The sequence below is a fragment of the Microtus oregoni genome, unplaced genomic scaffold, assembly GCF_018167655.1.
Source record: "Microtus oregoni isolate MIOR12 unplaced genomic scaffold, Mior012 000023F_ref0000262, whole genome shotgun sequence".
NCBI classification, from domain to species: Eukaryota; Metazoa; Chordata; class Mammalia; order Rodentia; family Cricetidae; genus Microtus; species Microtus oregoni.
Window position 1 is genome coordinate 2,358,573 of NW_024543082.1, and position 21,802 is coordinate 2,380,374.

At 38.2% G+C, this 21,802-nt stretch overlaps 1 protein-coding gene across 12 annotated transcripts in view; it reads left to right on the plus strand.

The window, feature by feature from the left end:
• The window catches only part of Lrch3 (leucine rich repeats and calponin homology domain containing 3), a 107,470-nt gene that overhangs the window by 30,026 nt on the left and 55,642 nt on the right, over positions 1–21,802 (plus strand). For all 12 annotated transcript variants that reach the window (XM_041672972.1, XM_041672979.1, XM_041672978.1 and 9 more), the window contains exons 2-6: positions 9,092–9,236; positions 10,519–10,645; positions 13,689–13,794; positions 18,803–18,939; positions 21,418–21,527. In XM_041672972.1, coding sequence (XP_041528906.1) covers positions 9,092–9,236; positions 10,519–10,645; positions 13,689–13,794; positions 18,803–18,939; positions 21,418–21,527 — 625 coding nt within the window. The remainder of the gene's footprint in view (positions 1–9,091; positions 9,237–10,518; positions 10,646–13,688; positions 13,795–18,802; positions 18,940–21,417; positions 21,528–21,802) is intronic.

Sequence of the window (21,802 nt, forward strand, 5' to 3'; positions counted from 1 at the left end):
TGGGATTAAAGGCGTGCGCCACCATCGCCCGGCTTAATAGAGATCTTTAAATAATTATGTTATACTTTTTTTTCCTTCTGTAAAAGCAAAGAAAAAAATAGTGAACATATATTAGTTCTTTGGTGTGCCAGTGATCATGACAACTTTTGATGATATGTGATTTGGTGAAAACTTGATATTTGTTCATTTTTTTGATATGTCAAACTTGGGGAATTAACTTACGTTTCCATTTTTGCATTTTATTCCATATGAAAAAAAGTTCTCTGTTAGTGATTTGGTTTGACTCAGAATAGGCATAAGAAACACTAATGGAGGAGATGAAGATAAATTAATGGATTCAACCTAAATATGGACCGAGAAAGGCATTTGCTGATAGGATTAGGTTTGGAAAGCGAGAAAGAAGGCTGTCCAGAGCAGTGGAAATATAACACACTAGCAAATATATGATGTTTTAGTGATGTAAAATTAGTCCTTAGTAGTTAAGAAATTAGCCTCTTTTATGCTTGTAATCCCTGTATTTAGGAATCTGAGGCAGGAGGATCTTAATTAAATTCCAGGCCAGTCTAAGCAAGACTCTGTCTCAAAAACTAAAATAAAACAATGTAAAAACTAAGAAATCCTTTCCTGTTATGGTGAAATAGGCAGTTTTCAGGCATTCAGCTTGACATACAGAATAAGAGATTTTCTAAAAATGGAAATTTCCTATGGCTGTTAAAATTTACTGTCTTTATTTCCTAAATTTGAATCTTAATAAAATCAGAAATATTAGCTAAGGATCTACATGCACTAACATTTTGAACATAACTAAAATCCTAATAGTAAAAAATAAGAAAACAGACAATTCAAAGGACAATGAAGTTACACCTTTCATGTGACCCTTTTGACTATTCAACTATTGTGGGTAATGTTGTTAAATATAATCCATGTTTTCCCACTAAAACCCCTGTCAGATAAGGAGTATAGTACACACCTGTAATCCCAGATCCCAGCACTTGGGAGTTGAAGGATCAGGAGTTCAAGGCCAGCTGTGGTTATATAGTGAGTTCAAGGCCAGCCTGGGCTATCTGACACTGTACCTCAGAAAGAAAGAGAAATGAGGAGAGAGAGAGAGAGAGAGAGAGAGGGAGAGAGAGAGAGAGAGACCAGATAACAACAATAGTAAAAGAAAGTAATATACCCCTCTCTTCCAGCAGTTGATAGAAAAAACTGATAAAAAATGTTGGCAAATATTGAATGAATGTTACCAAATAAGTAAATGTGGCCTATAGACTTAACTGGAGCATTATATCCAGTGTAGAAGTCTTTTAAGACTCATGATATATTTACATAACTTGCTATTTACTAAATCAGAAGGAAATCTCAGCAAATATCACAGGATTAAAATCAAATATAGTCTTTAAAAAAACAGTTATACTCTATTATAGTTATAAATCATTAAGAAAATATAGCTAAGGGCTAGAGAGATGGCTCAGAGGTTAAGAACATTGCCTGCTCTTCCAAAGGTCCTGAGTTCAATTCCCAGCAACCACATGGTGGCTCACAACCATCTGTAATGAGGTCTGGTGCCCTCTTCTGGCCTTCAGGCACACACGCAGACAGAATATTGTATACATAATAAATAAATAAATAAATAAATATTTTAAAAAAAGAAAATATAGCTAGAATGTCTTTATTTGTTTGGCAATTAATAGAATGAGTTAAATAATAGTGGAAATTCTAACAGTATCTTTAAAAATATCCTGATGAAGCTCTTATACTATATTGTTAAAAGCTTATGAAATTAAAAACAACAGTAATGGAGAGAATTTATAGCTTTTTCTACTTTTTTTTTGTCTTTTTTTCAAGACAGGATTTCTCTTGTTGCCTTGGCTGTCCAAGTTTGCTCTGTAGGCCAGGTTGGCCTCGAACTTTGTCTGCCTCTCCCTCCTGAGTGCACACTGTTGTAGGAGCTGTGGGTTGCATTCCGCCACCCAGCTCCCGCCACCAGCTAGCTTTACCCGAAATAACAACACACAAATTGTATTCTTTTAAACACTGCCTGGCCCATTATATCTAGCCTCTTCTAGGCTAATTCTCACATATTAATTTAGCTCATTTCTAATAATGTGTGTAGCACCACTAGGTGCGCTTACCGGGAAAGATTCAGCATGTCTCACCTGGCGGCTTGCTTCATCGTGTGTGCCTGGGAGCGGGGAGCATGGCGTCCCTGCTCCAGAGAGCAGAGCTGTCAGTCTGAGCTCACTTCCTCTTCCTCCCAGCATTCTGTTCTGTTTACTCCACCCACCTATGTTTTAACCTATGAGGGCCAAGCAGTTTCTTTATTATAATTAACCAATGACTGTCCTCCATCAGCACTCCACACCATTGCCTGGCTTCTTTTCTTTTTCTTAAAGACAGAGTCACACTATGTAGCTCTGACTGGCTTGCTGGCCTGGAACTATAAAGTCACAGTGATACCTACTTATACCTCCTGAATGATTATAGCTTTTTTTTGTTGTTGCTGTTTTGTTTGTTTTGTTTGTTGGTTTGTTTAGTTGGTTGGGTTTTGAGACAGAGTTTCTCTATGTAACAGTTCTGGCTCTTCTGGAACTTGTTTTGTAGACCAGGCTCAGATTTAAGGTTTGTGCCACCACCAACATAAGGTAGGTGTCTTACTATATAGTTGAGGAATCTATCCTGCCTCCACCCGAGATGGATGTCTATTGAATTTGTAGCTTTAAGTGCATATACTTGAAAAGAAATAAGTAAAACTTAATGAGTTAAGTATCTCAATGAATTGGAAAGAAAGTAAAACAGTCTGACCCCTTCTGATAGGAGGGAGGTGATAAAGAACAAAGCTGAATAAAATGAAAACCACGTAGATAATGAACAGGCTAACTAAGCAATAGTTAATAGTGGGCTAGGGATGTAGCTAAGTGACAGAGTGCTTGTCTAGCATATGCAAGACTCTAGTCCAACCCCTGGCACTGAAGAAAGTCAGAAAATGCTATGGTGTTGTATACTTCTGATATACTTGTCAAGAAAGAAGGTATAAATGACCAAAGCAAAAGAGTATAGCAGAGGAAAACACTACAGATTCTGTAAAAGCTCATAAACGCAGGGTATTATTAATAACTTTATGCCAATAAAATCTAAAATGCTAATAAAAATAGCAAACAGCTAGGCAAGAATGATGATAAAAATGCATGTGGTCCCATTGAGAGAGGATTGAGTCAGCCTGGGCTGCATAACAAGGTCTCATTCTAAATAAACATAGAAGCTGAAAACAAAGCAAAAACAACAAGCTCCTAGAACATAATTTAAAACTGATTCAAGAAAACATAAGGCCTAAATGATCTTAAACTATTAAAGAAATCTAATCGGTAGAGAAATTCTTCAAGGAAAACTCTAAGTTAATTGATTGACTTTGCCAGCAAATTCAATGAGAGAAGTACAGTTTTGTCTCACCCTGACAGTTAGAGAAGTTATAATCCCAGGTCATTAGTGATGTTGTTTGTAAACTCTTGAGCTGCCCGTTAACAGTCTGATGTAAAGGATATACAGCCTCGGTACTATCACAAGGAGACTGGTTTGTCTGTTAGTTACTTTCCTCGTTGCTGCAGGGCTGACAAAAACGACTTCAAGACGGCTTCTTTTGACTCACAGTTACAGGGACAGTTGCTGGAGCAGCCATGACAACAGGTGCTTGAGGTCTCTGGTCACATTGCATCCAGAATTGGGAGGTAGAGGAAGATAAATAAATGGTGGTGCTCGGCTCCTTTTCCCTGGTGTACTCCATCTGAGGCCCCACTCCATCAGTAGCACCACCCCCACTCAGGGTGGGCCTTCTCTTTTTGTTAAACCTTTCTGGAAGAACCCTCACAGGATACGCAGATGTGTTCTTTGGTGGTTCTAAATTTAACCACGTTGGCAGTAAATATTAGCCATCACTTTTTACCTCAAGGTTATTATAGAAGGTCTTTAACATTAGAAAATTAACTTTATTCTACATTAATAGAATAAAGGATTTATGAGGATAAGAATTACAAAAAAAATAAAATAATGGCATAATAAAAAGTAAAAAGTGAAAATTCCTCTTGGGGGCTCATTCTACTCCTAGGAGTTCTTTTTCACATTTTCTTAATGAATCTATGATGAAAGAAAGAAAGAAAGAAAGAAAGAAAACTAATAAGGAAAAATTCATATTAATATAATAAAATATAAAGGTCGTATGGTCATCTCAATAAAAGAAGAGAAATTGTTAATAAATTTAACACCATTGCTGATAAGGAAGGAAGGAAGGAAAGAAGGAAGGAAGGAAGGAAGGAAATCCTTAGCAAACTTAGAGGGTTTTCTTGATTTCATGCAGTCAACAAAGAAAATGGTTGAAAATAGAAACAAAAAGATACTTTAACTTTTATTCAACATTATACTGGAAGTTCTAACAAACAGGGTGGGGAAATTGCATAAATAAATGAGAAGCATGGAGGAAGAAACAAAAGTTTCATTATTTACAGAGCCATATAAATGTCTGAAAGGATCTGTAGACAAGTTATTTGAGCTAAAAGTTTACCAAGACTGTCAGAAAATTAACATATGATCGTTACTTCTATGTGTGAGTAACAAGTGGTTAGAAGTATCTTATTCATAAAGTAATAGGATCTGAGAATATACTCTCTGAGAAAAATGATGAGGCATTTCTTAGAAGTGTCAAAGCTGTCCATTGCTGAGGAAATGAGCCGTGCTTTTAGAGTGAAAGGCCCGGTGCTGAGGATGTTCTTCCCAGTAAACTCTCAAAAAGGGGTTCTTGGACATTTGTTCTTTCCTTCCATCTTGTTTGATGCAGAACCTCTTTGTTCGTTTCCCTTTCATATGCCAGACCCACACGCTTTCAGGGATTCTCTGATCTTCACTTCTTGTTTCCCTGCAGGGATGCAGGGTTGTAGCTGCTCACTCGCTGCATCCAGCTTTCTTGTGTGTTCTGGGATTCACACTCAGGTCCTCATGCTCGGATGGTAAACACTTTTACCTAATAAACCACGCCTTCCATTCTGAGATTTTGAAAAGTTCACAGTTAAGCAAGTATAGTGTGCTTATAATCCTGGCACTCGAGAGACTGAGGCAGAATGCTGTATTTAAGGCCAGCCTTCGTCAAAAAGTAAGACTAGTCTATAAATAAATATCCACTGTGTAAGCTCTGTGCTTCATTTTACTTGTTACCTGAAGTTTATTGCATCAAACTTAAATATTGAAGCATGTATTTTATCTACTTTTGTAAGTGGGTATCTGCATGAATGTCTGTGTAGCATGTGTGTGCCTGGTGCCTTTGGAGGCCAGATCAGATCAGGCCAATCAAATCCTATGAGACAGGAGTTACAGATAGTTGTGAGCCACCATGTTTGTGCTGGAAATTGAACCCAAATCTTTGAAAGAGTAGCCAGGCTCTTTATTGCTCAACCATCTCTCCAGCTTCATGTTGGCACTTTATAATTGACAGTAATAAATCCTTTTATTCCTCCAGCTTTTAAAATTGAATTGAATGGCAGTTGATAAAATAATTATTGTTGTACTTTGTATTAAAGAAATTCACGGTGTGATTGTATATAAAGTATTTCTCCTTAAATACATAAAATTATAAATAATTTTATATAGTGATTATTCAGGAAGAAGAAAGGCTATACTTTCTTCAAAATTATTTCTGTGTGAAATTTGCTTTTTTTTCTTCTTGCTGTTTCAAAAGGCTTTATTTTTACTTGGTCCAAGACTTGAGAGGGTCTCCAGGGTGTTACAAAGCTGCCTAGTGGCTTCTTAAGAGGTTCGGTGAAGGTCCTGAGGCGGGCTGGTGCAGAGCAGAGGTGGGAGCCCCTCGGATGAAATTTGCTTTTATAAAATAACATTTTACAGTCACAGACACTTTGGGCTTTGACTTTCCCAAATGCACACAGTGTCATGAAGTGTTTTGGCGATATGTTGTTTTTTCTTAAATTACTACCACCTGGTGGGCAAGCAGGAGACTTCCTTAGGGAGTGTGTGACTGTGGTTCTATGAAGAAACAAGAAGCAGAGGCCTTTGGACAATGATCACAACCTTTAGCTATCAGAAATGCCTCAGCACCTTCACACATTGCTTTAGCTATTCTAGTGTGAACTGGAGCTTTAAGGAAGAGGAGACCCATTAGCAGATAAGGAAAAGTAGTCTCCTTAGCCGTCTCCGTCCTGTTGAGTTGTCTGCTTCAGAGCAGCCGAGGAGGCTATGAATGAGGAAATAGTCCAGAGCACATTGGCTGTAGAAGTAGGACCAATGCTGGGAAAAGTCAAGTCTGACAGCAGAACAGTTCTCAAGAGAACAGAATGACATGCTTCTATTTATAGCATAAAATAATTTTGAAATGAAACAAAAGTATAATTTATACAGAGGATGATTTTGTAAATCCTCAAAGTTGTGACTTAGAAGATTTAGTAAAAGAGTACATCAAGCAAAAATGCACAGAGAAGAGCAAGTGAAGGAGACACAGCTAGATAGAGTAGAGGGAACAGTGGAAGGATTGAAAGAGCTGGAGGGCAGCCAGATGGGAGCAAGTGCTTACCAAGTGCACTCTCTACTAAGCCTTGGACTTCAGACTAGCAAGATGCGTACAAAAGGAAAGTAATCAGACACTTTGGATGAGAAAGTAGTAAAGTAACATCAAGAAATTTCGGAGAAAAGCAATGTGCCTATACCTACGCAAAAAGTCATCTTCTACTGTGGTTCAAACAAGATAGAGAATGAATTGTCATTCAAGCCCTCCATCGAGTTCTCTCTGTCAAGAGCTCACCAGGAGTTCCCAACAGAGACTCAGGTGTTGTCTCCTTGTTTCAGGAGAAAGCTCCAGTGTCGGGCACACAGACCTGAAGCGTACTTAGTTGACTCTGGATAGATATGGTAGGGTGGTGAGGCGGCAACGTAGCCTTTTGTTCCCTGCATTCCTGAGCGTACCGCTTAGTCAGACCAGACCCAGGTTGTTTTTTTTTTATTTTCTTTTTTTTTTAATATTTATTTATTTATTATGTATACAATATTCTGTCTGCATGCCTGAAGGCCGGAAGAGGGCGCCAGACCTCTTTATAGATGGTTGTGAGCCACCATGTGGTTGCTGGGAATTGAACTCAGGACCTTTGGAAGAGCAGGCAATGCTCTTAACCACTGAGCCATCTCTCCAGCCCAGTTTTTTTTTTTTTTTTATTTTCTTCTTTAGTGAGAGGCACAATTTCTGGTTGCCTTTCTCCCTTCTCCTGTCTCCCCTCTTACCTCCTTTTTTAGAAATAATAAAATTTATTAGTGGGGGGATAGGGAGAGTGGGCACAGGTGTCCAAGTCAGAGAGCGAGCATGCATGTGCATGCCATGGCACACTTGTGGGCCAGTGGATAAATTCAGGAGTTGTCTATTTCCTTCCGCTGTGAGTTCCAGGGATAGAACTCAGAGTGTCAAAGTTTGTGGACAAATGCTTTTACCCACTGAACCATCGTATCTGGCCCCTAATCTCCTGTTTTGTTGTTGTTTTAAGATAGGGTCCTTGGATACAGCCCAGGCTAACCTCAAACTCAGAAACTTTGTCTCAGGCACCTGGGTGCTAGGGTTACAGACATGTGCCATCCTGCCCAGATGTTCTGATCCTTTTACCTGATAGCCATTGAGGACCAGTGAGGTAGCTCTTCAGGTCAGAGGCCCTTGATGCCCATCCTGACCACCTGAGTTCAGTCCCCAGGACCCACATGGTGGAAGGAGCACACTGATGCCTACACGTTTTCTTCTGGCCTTCCTATGGCTGCTGTGGCAGACATGCACATGTGTGCGCACGCGCTCACACACACACACAGACAAGCAAACAGTTAATTTAAAAAGTTGATAGCCACTTATGCTCTATTCTATATCCATTACTTCATTGGGAGTTGTAAAATAGTGATATCCTGGTTTTTTGTTTGTTTGTTTTTTCACCCATAACTAGGATGCTTTTATTTCATCATCTCTTTGATAGAATATCTAGGTTACTCTATGATATTTTTATATAGGAAAGGCAAGATAAGTGGTGGATTCTTATTAGTTCATAAACTAATGATTTAGTTTTCTGTCTCTTTGAAGGATGTATCATTTATACTCATGTGAATATGGATGATGGATTTGATTCATTGAAATTCCTTTTTTGAAAAAAAAGTTTTTCAAATTTTAGACTGGGCAGTGCTGACGTACGCCGTTAATCCCAGCTCATGAGATGCAGAGGCAGACAGATCTCTGTGATTTCAAGGCCAGCTTGGTCTACAGATCAAATTCCAGGGCAGCCAAGGATACACAGAAAGACCCTTTCTCAGAAAAAACGTTTTTTTTTTCTTTTTTTCTTTAATGTATGTGCATGCCTACCTGCCTGCCTGCCTACAGAGACCAGAAGAGGTCTGATCCCCTAGAGCTGGAGATAAAGGCAGTTGTGATTTGCCTAGTGGTCCTCTAGAAAAGCAGCAAACATTTTAATTACTGAGCCATTTCTCCAGGCCCTTAAGTACTATTTTTATTGAGGTTCAGATTGTGTCATTTGGAGCAAAGAAGGTTCCTGAGTCTATTTTAACAAAGGACTTTGACTTCTTTGGTAAAGAGTAGGGCCGTTGGGCTGAGGAGGTGGCTCAGAGAATAAAAGGTGCTTGCGGCCCAGCCCTGACAAGCTGCTTTCTGAGTCCCAAGGCCTACCTACTCTGGAGAGTTGTCCTCTGGCCTCCATGAATGCTTCAGGGCAGTCTGTCTGTCTGTCTCTCTCCCTCCCTCCCTCTCTCTCATATCTACTTGGGAAGGTGAATTTGGGGGGAGGAATCCATTTGTTTCTGATGGTATTTGGAATTCAGTGATACAGCTTTGATATAATGAGTGGCCAGTGTTTTAGTGTGTGTGGAAAGGAAAAAGGAACCATTTCCCATCAACAGTTTAAATGTTTAGTGGTTTGCTTGCTCAGTTTATATTTTAAAGTTTATGCTGAACCAGTTTTCACAATAGGAATTCTAGAGAATTCAGGTTATTATAAAGCATACTAACGAATTTCAGTAAAACAAGTTCCAAAGAATTGTCCTAAGCTTTTCTCTTTTGTTTCAGACTTGTCACGAAATCGCCTCTCAGAAATTCCTATGGAAGCATGTCACTTTGTCTCTCTGGAAAGTCTTAACCTATACCAGAATTGTATTCGGTATATCCCAGAGGCCATTCTAAACTTACAAGCCCTGACATTCTTAAATATTAGGTAAGAATAGTACTCCTTTAGAAAAAGTAGTTTTATGTGATCTTTAACTTTCTCCTCTCTGTCTCTAAGATGTTTATGGTTATTTATGTTACTTGTTCACACCAGCAGTTTCTAATATGTTCTTAGGGTATAATAATGGTTTCTCCCATGTTTCTCTTATTTCTTCTTTTATTTTTTAGTTTTGCATAATTAACAGATCCTACTAGCCATTAGCTTAATAGGCTTGTCGAAGTCTCTCAACTGTGCTTCTCCAGTTACATTTTCAAATTAGCTTCTAGTAAATACCAGATGTAATGGACTGAGACACAGTTTAGCTGGTAGAGCACTAGCCTGGTATGCACAAGGCTCTAGGTTCACACGTACACACAGCATTGATGTGTACATAATGTGAGTGTTGGGTGTGCTGGAATGCATGTACAGAGGCAAAGGACAACTCTGGAGTTGGTTGTCCATTTCCACTTTCATGTGGCTTCTAGAGATTGGGTTCAGGTGGCCGTACTTGCAGGAAGTGCCTTTACCCGGTACTGAGCCTTCTCGTTGGACCTTGGACATGTATTTCTCGTAAATATTTTGTTGCCCGGTTTATATGCCCTGAGTCTAGAGAGATGATTTAGTAGTTAAAAGTTAAAATGCTCTTTTGGAGAACTTGAGTTCGCTTCCCAGCATCCTCGTCAGGCAGCTCACAACTGCCTGTACTTGGAGCTACAAGGAAATCTGCTGCTCTCATCTAGCCTCTGGGTGCTGCATATGCCGCTCTCTCACACGCATAGACACTTAATTAAAAATAAAAGTAGAATCTGTCCCATTCAGATATTTAGCAGTTTTAAAAATCATGTTAAAAAAATAACACAGCTAGAGAAATTTGTGTGTAAATGTTAACTTTTCTTAATCGGTATGCATAGGAGTAGAATTATTATTGAATTAAAAAATTTAAAAGGTCCATGAACTATATTAATCAAGAAAAAGATCTTGAAAATGGGGAAAGACTTGGCCCTAAAGAATTATTATGGGATTAAATTTACATAGTAAATTTTTAATTTGTTTTTATACTATTGATAGATATGTTTTATTATTTTGTGTTTCTGATTTTCATTTTTTTTAATAAACAAAAATTCCTGTTATCTGTTTAAATTTTGTTAGCTGGGAATGGTTAAACTGGCAGGAACTCAAATCTAGTATCCTATTTGTTCCTTGTAAGACTTCTTTTTGTGTCTGAAATGAGGAAAGTGGAAACATTTTCATCAGTGGTGTTTGACTGCTCTTTCTCTACTTACTCATTTAGTCGGAACCAACTCTCGACATTGCCAGTACACTTGTGTAATTTACCATTGAAAGTCTTAATTGCTAGTAATAACAAATTGGTCTCACTTCCTGAAGAAATTGGACATCTCAGACATTTGACGGAACTTGTAAGTTAACATTTTATTTTTTGATTGTCCAGCATGTCTGCAGTCTTCTATATGATTAAGATTGTTTTTAAAATAATTTTATAGTGTTGGCTTGATGTATAATTAAAAAAGACTTCAATGTACAAGTCTTAACATCTCCACACAAAATGGGGAAATGTCATTGGTTATTTTCAAACCAGCATTAAATGATTTCTGTGGTACTAAACTTTTAAGATGTAAGTTAATAATGTAGTTGAGTTTTCAAATTAAAATTTTAATATCATCAATATTTTTATGATTTTTCTTAGCCGTTATCAGTGTATGGGCACTCCAAAAGTTAGTGTTTGTTTTTTGTATGTTTGTTTTTTCTTGCCATACCCTTGGAATAGTAGCCAACTGTAATTTGCTTTTATATATTTTCTACTATATATTTAACTTCGTCTACTATTATTTGTGAACATATAAGATACCATCTTTTAAGTATTTATGTTTTGAGTTAAGAGTCAGACTAGCTGGGTGTTGGTGGTGCACCCCTTTAATCCCAGCACTTGGGAGGCAGAGACAGGTGGATCTCTGAGTTTGAGGTCAGCCTGGTCTACAGAGTGAGTTCTAGGACAGCCGAAGCTATACAGAAAAACCCTATCTCTAAAAACCAAAATAAATAAATGAAATAACGAAGAGTCATACTATGTATATCCTCACAATCATATTATGAGCTGGATTTTATTATTGTCCGCATTTTATAGCTAAAAAAAAACAGTACTCAGATGTTGTAGTCTGCCGGAGACTGTATAACCCAACTATTGGAAATCAGCCTGTTTGAACTAAAGCCTATGTTTCCTATTGCATGAAATAATCAAATGCAACTGTGTCCATTGAAATTTAGTTTTTTGTTTGTGGTTTATTGATAAAGATGGTTGTAAACAGAAAAAAATGGTATAAATCTAATTGGACAAATTAGATTACCTTGGTGGGACTTAAATATAATAGGTTATATGTTAAACCTTCAGACATTCAATATAGAGTTGGGAGTTTAGGCTACTCTTTTTGAGCTAGCGGACTTTGGAAATAAAATCCAAAATGTTTGTCTTGGGACATTCTTTAGAACTTGGCTTGTTAGCAAGAAGTAGGCATAAATTATACTCTTAAGTTCTTTTGTTTATTTTTTCCATGATAGACAGAATATAACTGTTTATTTTTTATCTAAAATTTTTTCTTATAGTGCAGTTTGATCATATTCTTTTTGTTTCTTTTCTTTTTGAGAAAAGGCCTTACTTTGTAGCCTAAATTGGCCTTGAACTCAGTCTCCATACCTTAGTTTCCCAAATTCTATTGTCAAATTGTTGAAACTTTAAATACTTATTCAGTCCTAAGAACTCAAAAGATAGAGTCATGCTTCTAGTTTTCTACAGAAGGTACCCTCCTGCCCTCCGTCATTCCCGACAGAGAAAGAATGAGTAACTTCAAAGCTGCTGTTCTCTGTGCCCTTCTCTCTTTCCTTCCACTGTCGTTTGTGGGTGGAAGTAAATGGCTTTTTATCAACACAGTTGTTTTCTGGGAGACACATCACAAATTACTAAGACCTTTACCACAGACTCACTTTTTTTGCCTGAAACTTCTTTCACTACCCTTAAATTTTGTTGCCTAGAACACTGAACTTTAAAGTCTAATTTTTTTATTCTACTTCTGTCATTAATGAAAGGTGAAAATTATATTCTTTTCTCTTTTGAGAAAAACAAAGTAATGTCTGGGCCAGCGAGATGGGTCAACAGGTAAGAGTCTGCAGCCAAGCCTGATGACCCGGGTTCGTCCCCTGAGACCCATGTGGTGAGGAGAGAAAACCAAATCCACAGACTGCTGTCCTCTGGCCTCCACACACAAAGGTTTCCTCTCCCCGCCCCCCCGGGTCCACAAACAAATAATAATTGTAATAATGAGTTTTAAAACTGTCAAAAGCTTATTGAGGTTTATGATAAGCAAACTGGCTTTGTAAGTTGTATATGAGCTGTCTTTTTTTCACTCATGCATTGGAGGACTTTCAAGTATTCATGTGCAGCTTGAGCTTCCTTCTGCTGTACATAATTATGGTTTTATAAGTTATTCTGGCTGGCCTCAGACTTACGGAATTCTGAACTTATTCATCTTGGAAGCTGTAGATAGGCACTTTTTTTGGACCCACTGGCTCAAGCTTGTAAGCAAGCTACCAGCAGACTTCCTTCCATATTGTTTGTATTAGACTCAGACTGACTGGATAATAGCGGCCTGTTTTTCCATGTCCTCTGGTTTGTGTACACCTTATTATTTCTCTTTATATTCAGTTGGATAAAAATTAGAGTCATTGTATACATTTTAATTTTATATTCTTGACCAGCCAAACTGATATTTTGAAAAATGAGAGCTTTTCTGTGAAGTAATTTTCATTTAATTTTTTTTTCGCTTTTTTCTTCTTCTTTTTTTTCTTTTCCCTTTTTTTTTTCTAAATTTATTTATTTATTAAGTATACAATATTCTGTCTGTGTGTATGTCTGCAGGCCAGAAGAGGGCACCAGACCTCATTACAGATGGTTGTGAGCCACCATGTGGTTGCTGGGAATTGAATTCAGGACCTTTGGAAGAGCAGGCAATGCTCTTAACCACTGAGCCATCTCTCCAGCCCTTCATTTAATTTTTATCATTATTGTATTTTTTATTTTAATTAGAACAGTATAAAATAAAATATATCATTTTCTGCTTTAACTTTTCATCAACATCTTTGAATCTGATACTCTAGGCCTTCTATTTATATCTTAAGCCATATCATTTTTGCCATATCATTTTAATTTCAGGATTTTCTATAAACCTATATAAAATCTGAAGAATTACTCAAAAGTGTATAATTAAATGAGAGTACAAACTGAATTATTCTTAGATGAAGGATGATAATACATATACCTATAATATTATAATATATATTATTACCATGAAGGAATGTAGGTATTATCTTGCCTAATATCACTTTGTAAGTATCTTAAAGCAAGCAAGTTTGTGGTTAGAATAATCATACCTTTGTGTTCTTTTGAAATAGGATGTGAGCTGCAATGAAATTCAAACTGTACCTTCCCAAATTGGTAATCTGGAAGCCTTGAGAGACTTTAATGTAAGAAGAAATCATCTAGTACGCCTGCCTGAAGGTAAGAAACTACGAAATAATTGTTTTGTTGGTATTTGTTTTTTTATTTTAAAGATCTCTCAGACTGATGGGCACAAGTCAAAAATATATATGAGTTAGAGCCAGCATTTGAGATCTGAACGCTTTTTGAGTTAGCATCATCTAGACTGTGCACTTTAGAAGCTGTTCAGAGCTATGTCTTATGCCATGGGCCTGTTATCCCAGCTACTCAAGAAGCTAAGCCAGGAAGATCACAGCATGAGCAACTGAGTAAAACCCTGTCTGAAATTCAAAATTAAAGGACGAGAATCATGAGTTTCATGCCAGCCTGGCAATACAGCAAGACACTGTCTTCGGAAAGAGAGAGAGAGAAAAAAAAAGGGAAAGAAAGAACCTAAGAGGGTTTGGGGATACAGTTCAGTGCTAGAGCACTTGGCTAGCACAGTCAAGGCTGGAGGGCCAGCCTTAATGCTAGCAAAACAATCACAAAAACTTGAGAGAAACGTTTTGATAACTCTTGCTCAGTGACTCCATTTTAGATCCTGTTGACTTATGAACTATTGTAGTTGGTCCTTGAGGAGAGTGTCATTGTGAATATAGCTAAGCATGGCTATGGGCAGAAATGTAGCACACTTGATAGTCTGGTGTGATGTAAGGCATTTCTGTAGGTTAGCCCTGATTTATAAATGGACTTTGAAAATTAAGTAGGATCAATGGAGTTTGAATTGAACTTAATTTTATTCTTTACTAGAAAAATTCTGGCTGGGTCTAATTCAGCATGTGTAGGTGATACGTATTAACAAACGATGTGAGACTGTGGTAGAACTGGGTTTTCTTATGTGCACTATAAACTCTGATGTGGATTTGAATGACAGAAATGATTAAACAAATTAAACTTTATCACATGCTCATGAATACAAATCTATGAAAGAAAAGGCTACAAATGAAAACAAAAATGAGAACCATTTTAATTAAATTCAGACTATATTTATTAAATTTAGTTATGGAAAATTTCTTTTTTTTTTTCTGAAGCCTGTCCTGGAATTAGCTCTCGTAGACCAGGCTGGACTCGAACTCACAGAGATCTGCCTGCCTCTGCCTCCCAAGTGCTGGAATTAAAGGTGTGCACCACCACCACCTGGAGAAAATTTTTTAAATAAATGGATTTCCTTGTGCCTGTTACACGGTGCTACAATGGTCAGCTTGTGGTGATTTTTATTTCATACACATGCGCACGTACGCGCACACACACATTTATCCTCTCACCCACATTTTTCTACCCTAATCCTCTAGATTAATTCAAAGTAAATTCTGGAAAAAAGTTCATGAACATTTCAGAATTTATATTTAAAAATAAGAAATCGGGGCTGGAGAGATGACTCAGTGGTGAAGAGTACTGTTTGCTCCTCTAAAGGTCCTGAGTTCAATTCCTGGCAACCATATGATGGCTCCCAACCATCTGTAATAAGATCTGCTACCCTCTTCTGGCCTGCAGGCAGAATTCTGTACACAGAATAAATAAATCTCTTTAAAATAAATAAATAAATAAAATAAAAATAAGAAATCTGTGGTGACTTGTGCCTGTAACCTCAGCACTGGGGAGGTAGAGACAGGATGATCATGAGTGTGAGGCCTGCCTTGATTAGAGAGAGACCCTGTCTCAAAACTAAAGAAGAAGAAAAAAAAAACAGCAAAAACAGAAAATCTTCAGAAATGTTTTCATAACAATGATCTAGGTTCTATATGACAGAATTTAATAAATGTTAACTAATGATGTTTTTGCTTCTACTATAAAATCCAAACAGTATTCCAATTTTATCTAATGAAATACTTAGTTGTTACATACATTTGACATTTGGATCTAAAGTAAACACATTAGGAAATTATTTTCTCATTCACCTTTGTACACTTAGCACATGTTCTCGCTGAACTTGTCGGGTAGCCTTCACACTGACACCGTTTGCCTTCAAGCCTTTCCTCCATTGCCTATTGGCATTTGCTACCTACTCAAGATAGGAACAGAAGCTCCTAGTCAAACAAGAATTATGACCTATGTCCTAATAATGCAGCACATTCATCCATTCTCTCTCAAGGACTGAGAATGAAGCACAGAGCCTTGTGCATGTTAATTAAGCAAGATGCTTCATGAATCTGTGCTGTTGTCACTTTTTCTCACTTTCTTTTGTTTTCCTCTTCAGAGTCCAACTTGCCTTGGCAGTCCCGAGATTTTCTGCCCCTATCTTGACTCCTAAGCAGCTGGGATACCCAGCTACACACTTTCAGTGCCACATCCAAAATTCTCTCTCGAGCTATCGCTTTATTCAGGGCCTGCTCACCATCTTCTGGCTTGTTCATGGAGTAAGATTACTGATGAAAATATTGAAGTTTGGGATTGTATGTGTGTATTTGGGTTTTTTCCCTGAAGTAGAATCATATAGCCTACGCTATCCCTCAATTTCACAATCCTCCTGCCTCAGCCTTATGAGTTCTGGAATGGCACGTTAATGCCACCATACCTAGCAACATTGAGGTTTTAATGAAATTTGGCAAGTACAGTGTCATGGTTTTATCATCTAGTTTTATTTCTGCTATAAATTGTTGGAAATATAAGTTACACTGTTGTAAACGTTTAATTGCATGGTTTGTAATCAGCATGTTAACTAACTTGACATGGCAGGAAGTTTAAGCATTTACTAGTAATCTCCTACATTGTATTTTGGTTGATAACGTATTTTTTGTTACATTGCCATTTTAATTTTTAAATTAATTTTAGCTAAGTTTAAAAGATAATTAAAAGCTTTAAGAAATTATTAATCATTTTCCTCACCTTCCCCCCAACTTTCAGTGGTCAAGAGCATTTTCATTAAATTTGTTGGCTGTTTCATCTGGTATTTCTTGACTGTTTTTAAATGATGGTTTGGGGAGGGGAGCGTTTGTTTGTTTGTTTTTGAATTGTGGTCTTGGTATATAGTTGTGGCTAGCCTGGAACTCACCATTATAGCCCAGGCTGACTGCACTTCTGCTAGCAGTGCTGTTTGCTGCCTGGGCCTCCTGAGTGTTCTGGGTACATTGCTGCATCTTACTGATATGCATTGAGACCCAGCAACTGCACGTGGGTTGCTCTCTCTAAAACCGTTCCTCTGATCCAGCCTTTGCAGTTTGGAAGATTTAAGATCATCCCTTTTTTCCTGGTCACTGACGTTCTGTGAGATGCTGCCGTAGAGTGGGCTGACTCTGTTTGTCATTCATTTAAGGACATATGTGTGGTCCATTCCTTCTGTCGTGTGAATCCAGGGCCAAACTCTTGAGACTTGGCAGCAGGCTCCTTTGTCTGCTGAGTCTTTTTTTTTTAAGACAGACTCTCCCTATGCTCCCTTGTGTGACTCTGGCTGTCCTGGAGCTCTATGTAAACCAAGCTGGCCATGAACTCACAGGCATCCTCCTGCCTCTAGCTCTTTCATGTGCTACCACACCTACTTACTGAGTCATCTTGCCGGCCTCTTTCTCTTTCTAATAATTTTTTTTCTGGCTCTTTTGTTCCACGTTTCAAATGAATGTTATGTCTAAATCTTTGATCCTTTGATTTTTCTTACACGTCCTTTCTTCACCATTTTTGCTACCCTAGAGTAAAACAGTTCAAGCCATTCTTGAATTTTTAACTATTTTTTTAAGATTTATTTATTTTTGTTTTGTGTTCATTGGTGTTTTGTCTACATGTGTGTCTGTGTGAGGGTGTCAGATCCCTTGGAACTTGAGTTACAGACAGCTATGAGCTACCATGTGGGTGCCCGGAATTGAACCCAGGTTCCCTGGAAGAACAGGCAGTGCTCTCAACCACTGAACCATCTCTCCAGCCCCCATTCTTGAATTTTTAATTTCAGGAATTCATTCACAGGTTTTAGTTTCTACCGTTATATGTAGAATGCTTGTTCTTCTGTGACTTTTTAGAAATTTTTAGTGATTCCATGTCATATTTCTTAGAAATCAAAGATAATCTAGCTTTTAAAATTTCCCTCTGTTCCTATATTCCTGTTTCTTCTTACTTTATTTTTTTTCTTTTATTATTTCATTGGTCTTTCTGTCTTACAGGTTGTTGGAGACCTCTCAGTTTCTGTGGGTCATATATAATTTATGCACATCATCATAGAAGTTCTGAATACATTGGGTAGAATTCTTGAAAAATAATTAAGCAAGAGGCTATATATTTTACTGGGGAAAACTCAATATCAGTATTTGTCTTAGGGTTTCTATTGCTATGAAGAGACACCATGACTGTGGCAACTCTTATTAAAAAAAATTAACTGTTTAACTGGGGCTGGCTTACAGTTTCAGCAGTTTAGTCCATTGTCATCAAGCCAGGGAGCCTGATGAGGGGCAGCTGAGAGTTCTACATCTGGATCAGCAGGCAGCAGAAAGGGAAAGTCACACTAGGCCTGGCTTGAGCCTCTGAGACCTAAAAAGCCCGCTCCAGTGACATAGTTTCTTCAACAAGGCCACACCTCCTAATGAGCCTGCTCCCTATGAGCCTGTGGGAGCCATTTTCTTTCAAACCACCACAGTCTCTAAAGATCTTTTATATGGGACTGTGTAGTTTCTCCAGAGAAAGATATGACTAGCAGTTCCTCTATATAATTGTACGTATTTGTAATTACTGGCATTTAGAAGTAGGGCTAAGACAGAGCAGGTGGAAAAGTAGGTGGGATTGCCATTAGTGTGTTTACTTTTACATCCTCATTTTCACCTGCCAACCTCTATTTAACCCCTTTGTTATCCTCTTTCTTATCTTTTTTTTTTTTTTTTGAATGGTGTCCGGTGTCTGAGAACTAAGTAGTTCTGGGAACAAAAAGGGGAGTCAAGCTGCTTGATTTTTGGTAGTTCTCCTATCTCAGAATAATCAGATTATATTTTATACCTTGTTAGTCACTAGGAATAGAGGTAAATGGTCTTTGAATCCACTATATTTAACTGAAAGTATTGTAAAAATTGTGAATGTAAAACATTAGTGATTGTTGCATTTTCCTTGCATGCAGAGCTGGCGGAAGTGCCTCTGATACGACTAGACTTCTCGTGCAATAAAGTCACAGCCATCCCCGTGTGCTACCGGAACCTGAGGCACCTCCAGGTGATCACCCTAGAAAACAACCCACTGCAGTCACCTCCTGCACAGGTAAACATGGGGCGTCTGCTGAAAGGGGTGATGTCTATGGCAGAGTTCTCTTAAAAGACATCCTCTGTGTGTCATTGACACCCCCCACTCCCTGAATGCCCTTAGTAGAAGGGATGGAAAAAGATTGTGACGTTTCCACCAGCATCCCTGTCGCTAGGCTGGCACTTTTGTGTGCACCAGAGGTTGACAGCTGGTGTCTTCCTCAGTTGTTCTGCCCCTTACTGTTTTTGTTTGTTATCTCCCACCTGAACTTGGAGCTCACCGTGAATTCAGCTAGTCCAGCCCGCTAGCCCCAGACATCATCCTGTCCCCACCTCCCCAATGTTTGGTGCACACTGCTGTTCCCAGCTTTTGTGTGGGTCCTAAAGATCCAGACTCAGGACCTGTTGCTTGCCACAGGGGCAAGCATTTTCCTGACTGAGCTTTCTCCCCAGCCCTTAGGTACTTTAAATTGAAGAATTCCTCAAAAACTAGTTTTCTAATAAAATTTTTGTTTCTTTTGTAATTTTCTATTAAAGCTTGAATTGGAATATAGAAGTGCCATAAACAACAACTTTCCAAACTATAAAATTATCAATGTATTCTTGTTACCATTGTTTTTGTGCCTTTCTGTTTCCTGAAATGTTAAGTTTCTCATTTAGCCAGTTGGTTCATTTGTTTGCCAGTCACTAAAATGAAAATGATAACCAAAGGTAGTTTAAATTCTATAATCTATGAAATATTTGTCAAGCCCATAATTTTCACTTTGAAATTTTGTGAAGTTATTTTTTTCCATTGTATCTGTGCACATGTGCTCTGATGTGTGGAATTCAGAGGACAGTTTCGTGGAGCTGTTATCTATATGTGGGTTACAGTATGGGCAGTAGGTGCCTCTACCTGCAAGCCGTCTCTCCAGCCCTCACTTTGCAGGTTTTTAAAAAATAACTTGTATAAGCTTATGGCAGTCATTATAGAATCTGTAAATGTCATGTGTGAACTTTATAACTATGAAAAGGTTTGTTAGTCAGTTCTTAATCTGTGAAAAAGTACTTGGGAGAAAGTAAGTAAAAGGAAAGAAGGAAGGCTCCTGGTTTCAGAGTTTGGTTTTTTTTATTTAAATTTATTTATTTATTAAGGATTTCTGCCTCCTCCCCGCCACCGCCTCCCATTTCCCTCCCCCTCCCCCGATCAAGTCCCCCTCCCTCCTCAGCCCAAAGAGCGATCAGGGTTCCCTGCCCTGTGGGAAGTCCAAGGACCACCCACCTCCATCCAGGTCTAGTAAGGTGAGCATCCAAACTGCCTAGGCTCCTACAAAGCCAGTACGTGCAGTAGGATCAAAAACCCATTGCCATTGTTCTTGAGTTCTCAGTAGTCCTCATTGTCCGCTATGTTCAGCAAGTCTGTTTTTATCCCAGGCTTTTTCAGACCCAGGCCAGCTGGCCCTGGTGAGTTCCCAATAGAACATCCCCATTGTCTCAGGGTGTGGGTGTACCCCTCGCGGTCCTGAGTTCCTTGCTCGTGCTCCCTCTCCTTCTGTTCCTGATTTGGACCTTGAGATTTCTGTCCGGTGCTCCCGTGTGGGTCTCTGTCTCTGTCTCCTTTCATCACCTGATGAAGGTTAATATTCAGGAGGATGCCTATGTGTTTTTCTTTGGATTCACCTTCTTATTTAGCTTCTCTAGGAACATGAATTATAAGCTCAATGTCCTTTATTCATGGCTAGAAACCAAATATGAGTGAGTACATCCCATGTTCCTCTTTTTGGGTCTGGCTTATCTCACTCAGGATCTGGTTTCAGAGGTTTATCCTGTGGTTGGCTGGCTAATGCCCATGGTGAGACATTGTCATGGCAACGGAAGCACGTGGTAGAGCAAACCACTCACCTCATGGTAGCCAGGAAACAGGAACATATAAATTTCTCCATTTTATCATTTCTAGTTCTTTCCTGTAGAGATGAGCATTAAAAATGTAATTGTATGTGATTAATTAATGCGTAGAGAGAAGTCTATAAAGTCCTGAATGTATATAGCAAGTCAGTATTGTTAAATTTACTTGGTGTGTAACAGTGTTTATAATTAAAAATTACTTCTGTTACTGAAATTTTCTACTAGCTAAAAGTCAAAACCCTTAAATAAACATTCAGCCAATGATAGATTTCTTAATTAATACACTATATATTTAATAGAGATGCCTTAAAATCCAATTTATGTTACACAAAAAGCTAGTTATGATTTAAAAAAAAAAGCACCATGGGTGGCTCAGTAGTTAAGAACACTGACTATTTTTCCAGCAATCCAGGACCACTACCCAGTGTCCACATGACTGCTTAAAACTGTTTGTAACTTTAATTCAAGGGGATCTAATATCCTCTTCTGGCCTCTGTGGGCACAAGCATACACATGGTACAAAGAGATGCACACACATAAAATAATACTAATTTTTTTAAACATCTATATTTTAGATGAATGGTAATTTGACTGAATTTGTTATTTTATTTAGATATGTATAAAAGGCAAAATCCACATATTTAAATACCTGAACATACAAGCTTGTAAGATTGCTCCAGATTTACCAGATTATGAAAGGAGACCATTGGGATTTGGCTCATGGTAAGTATGTCTTATTCTTTTGTTATAGTACATGACAAGGAAAATCAAATGAACTCTATTCTTAAATTGCCTGAAAGAAAGTAACACTCTTATCTTCTGAGTGCTTGTCAGTCTCTTACAGGTTGGTCACTATTGACTTCGGAGTTCTTTGTTAGAAGAGACTCTTCTCTATTGGGTGGGTGGTTAGCATCATCCTGGCCCCCTAGGTACCAAAAATACATCGAAAGGTTTTCAGATAGCCAAATATTGCCAGTATCCCTGGCAGTTCCCCCACT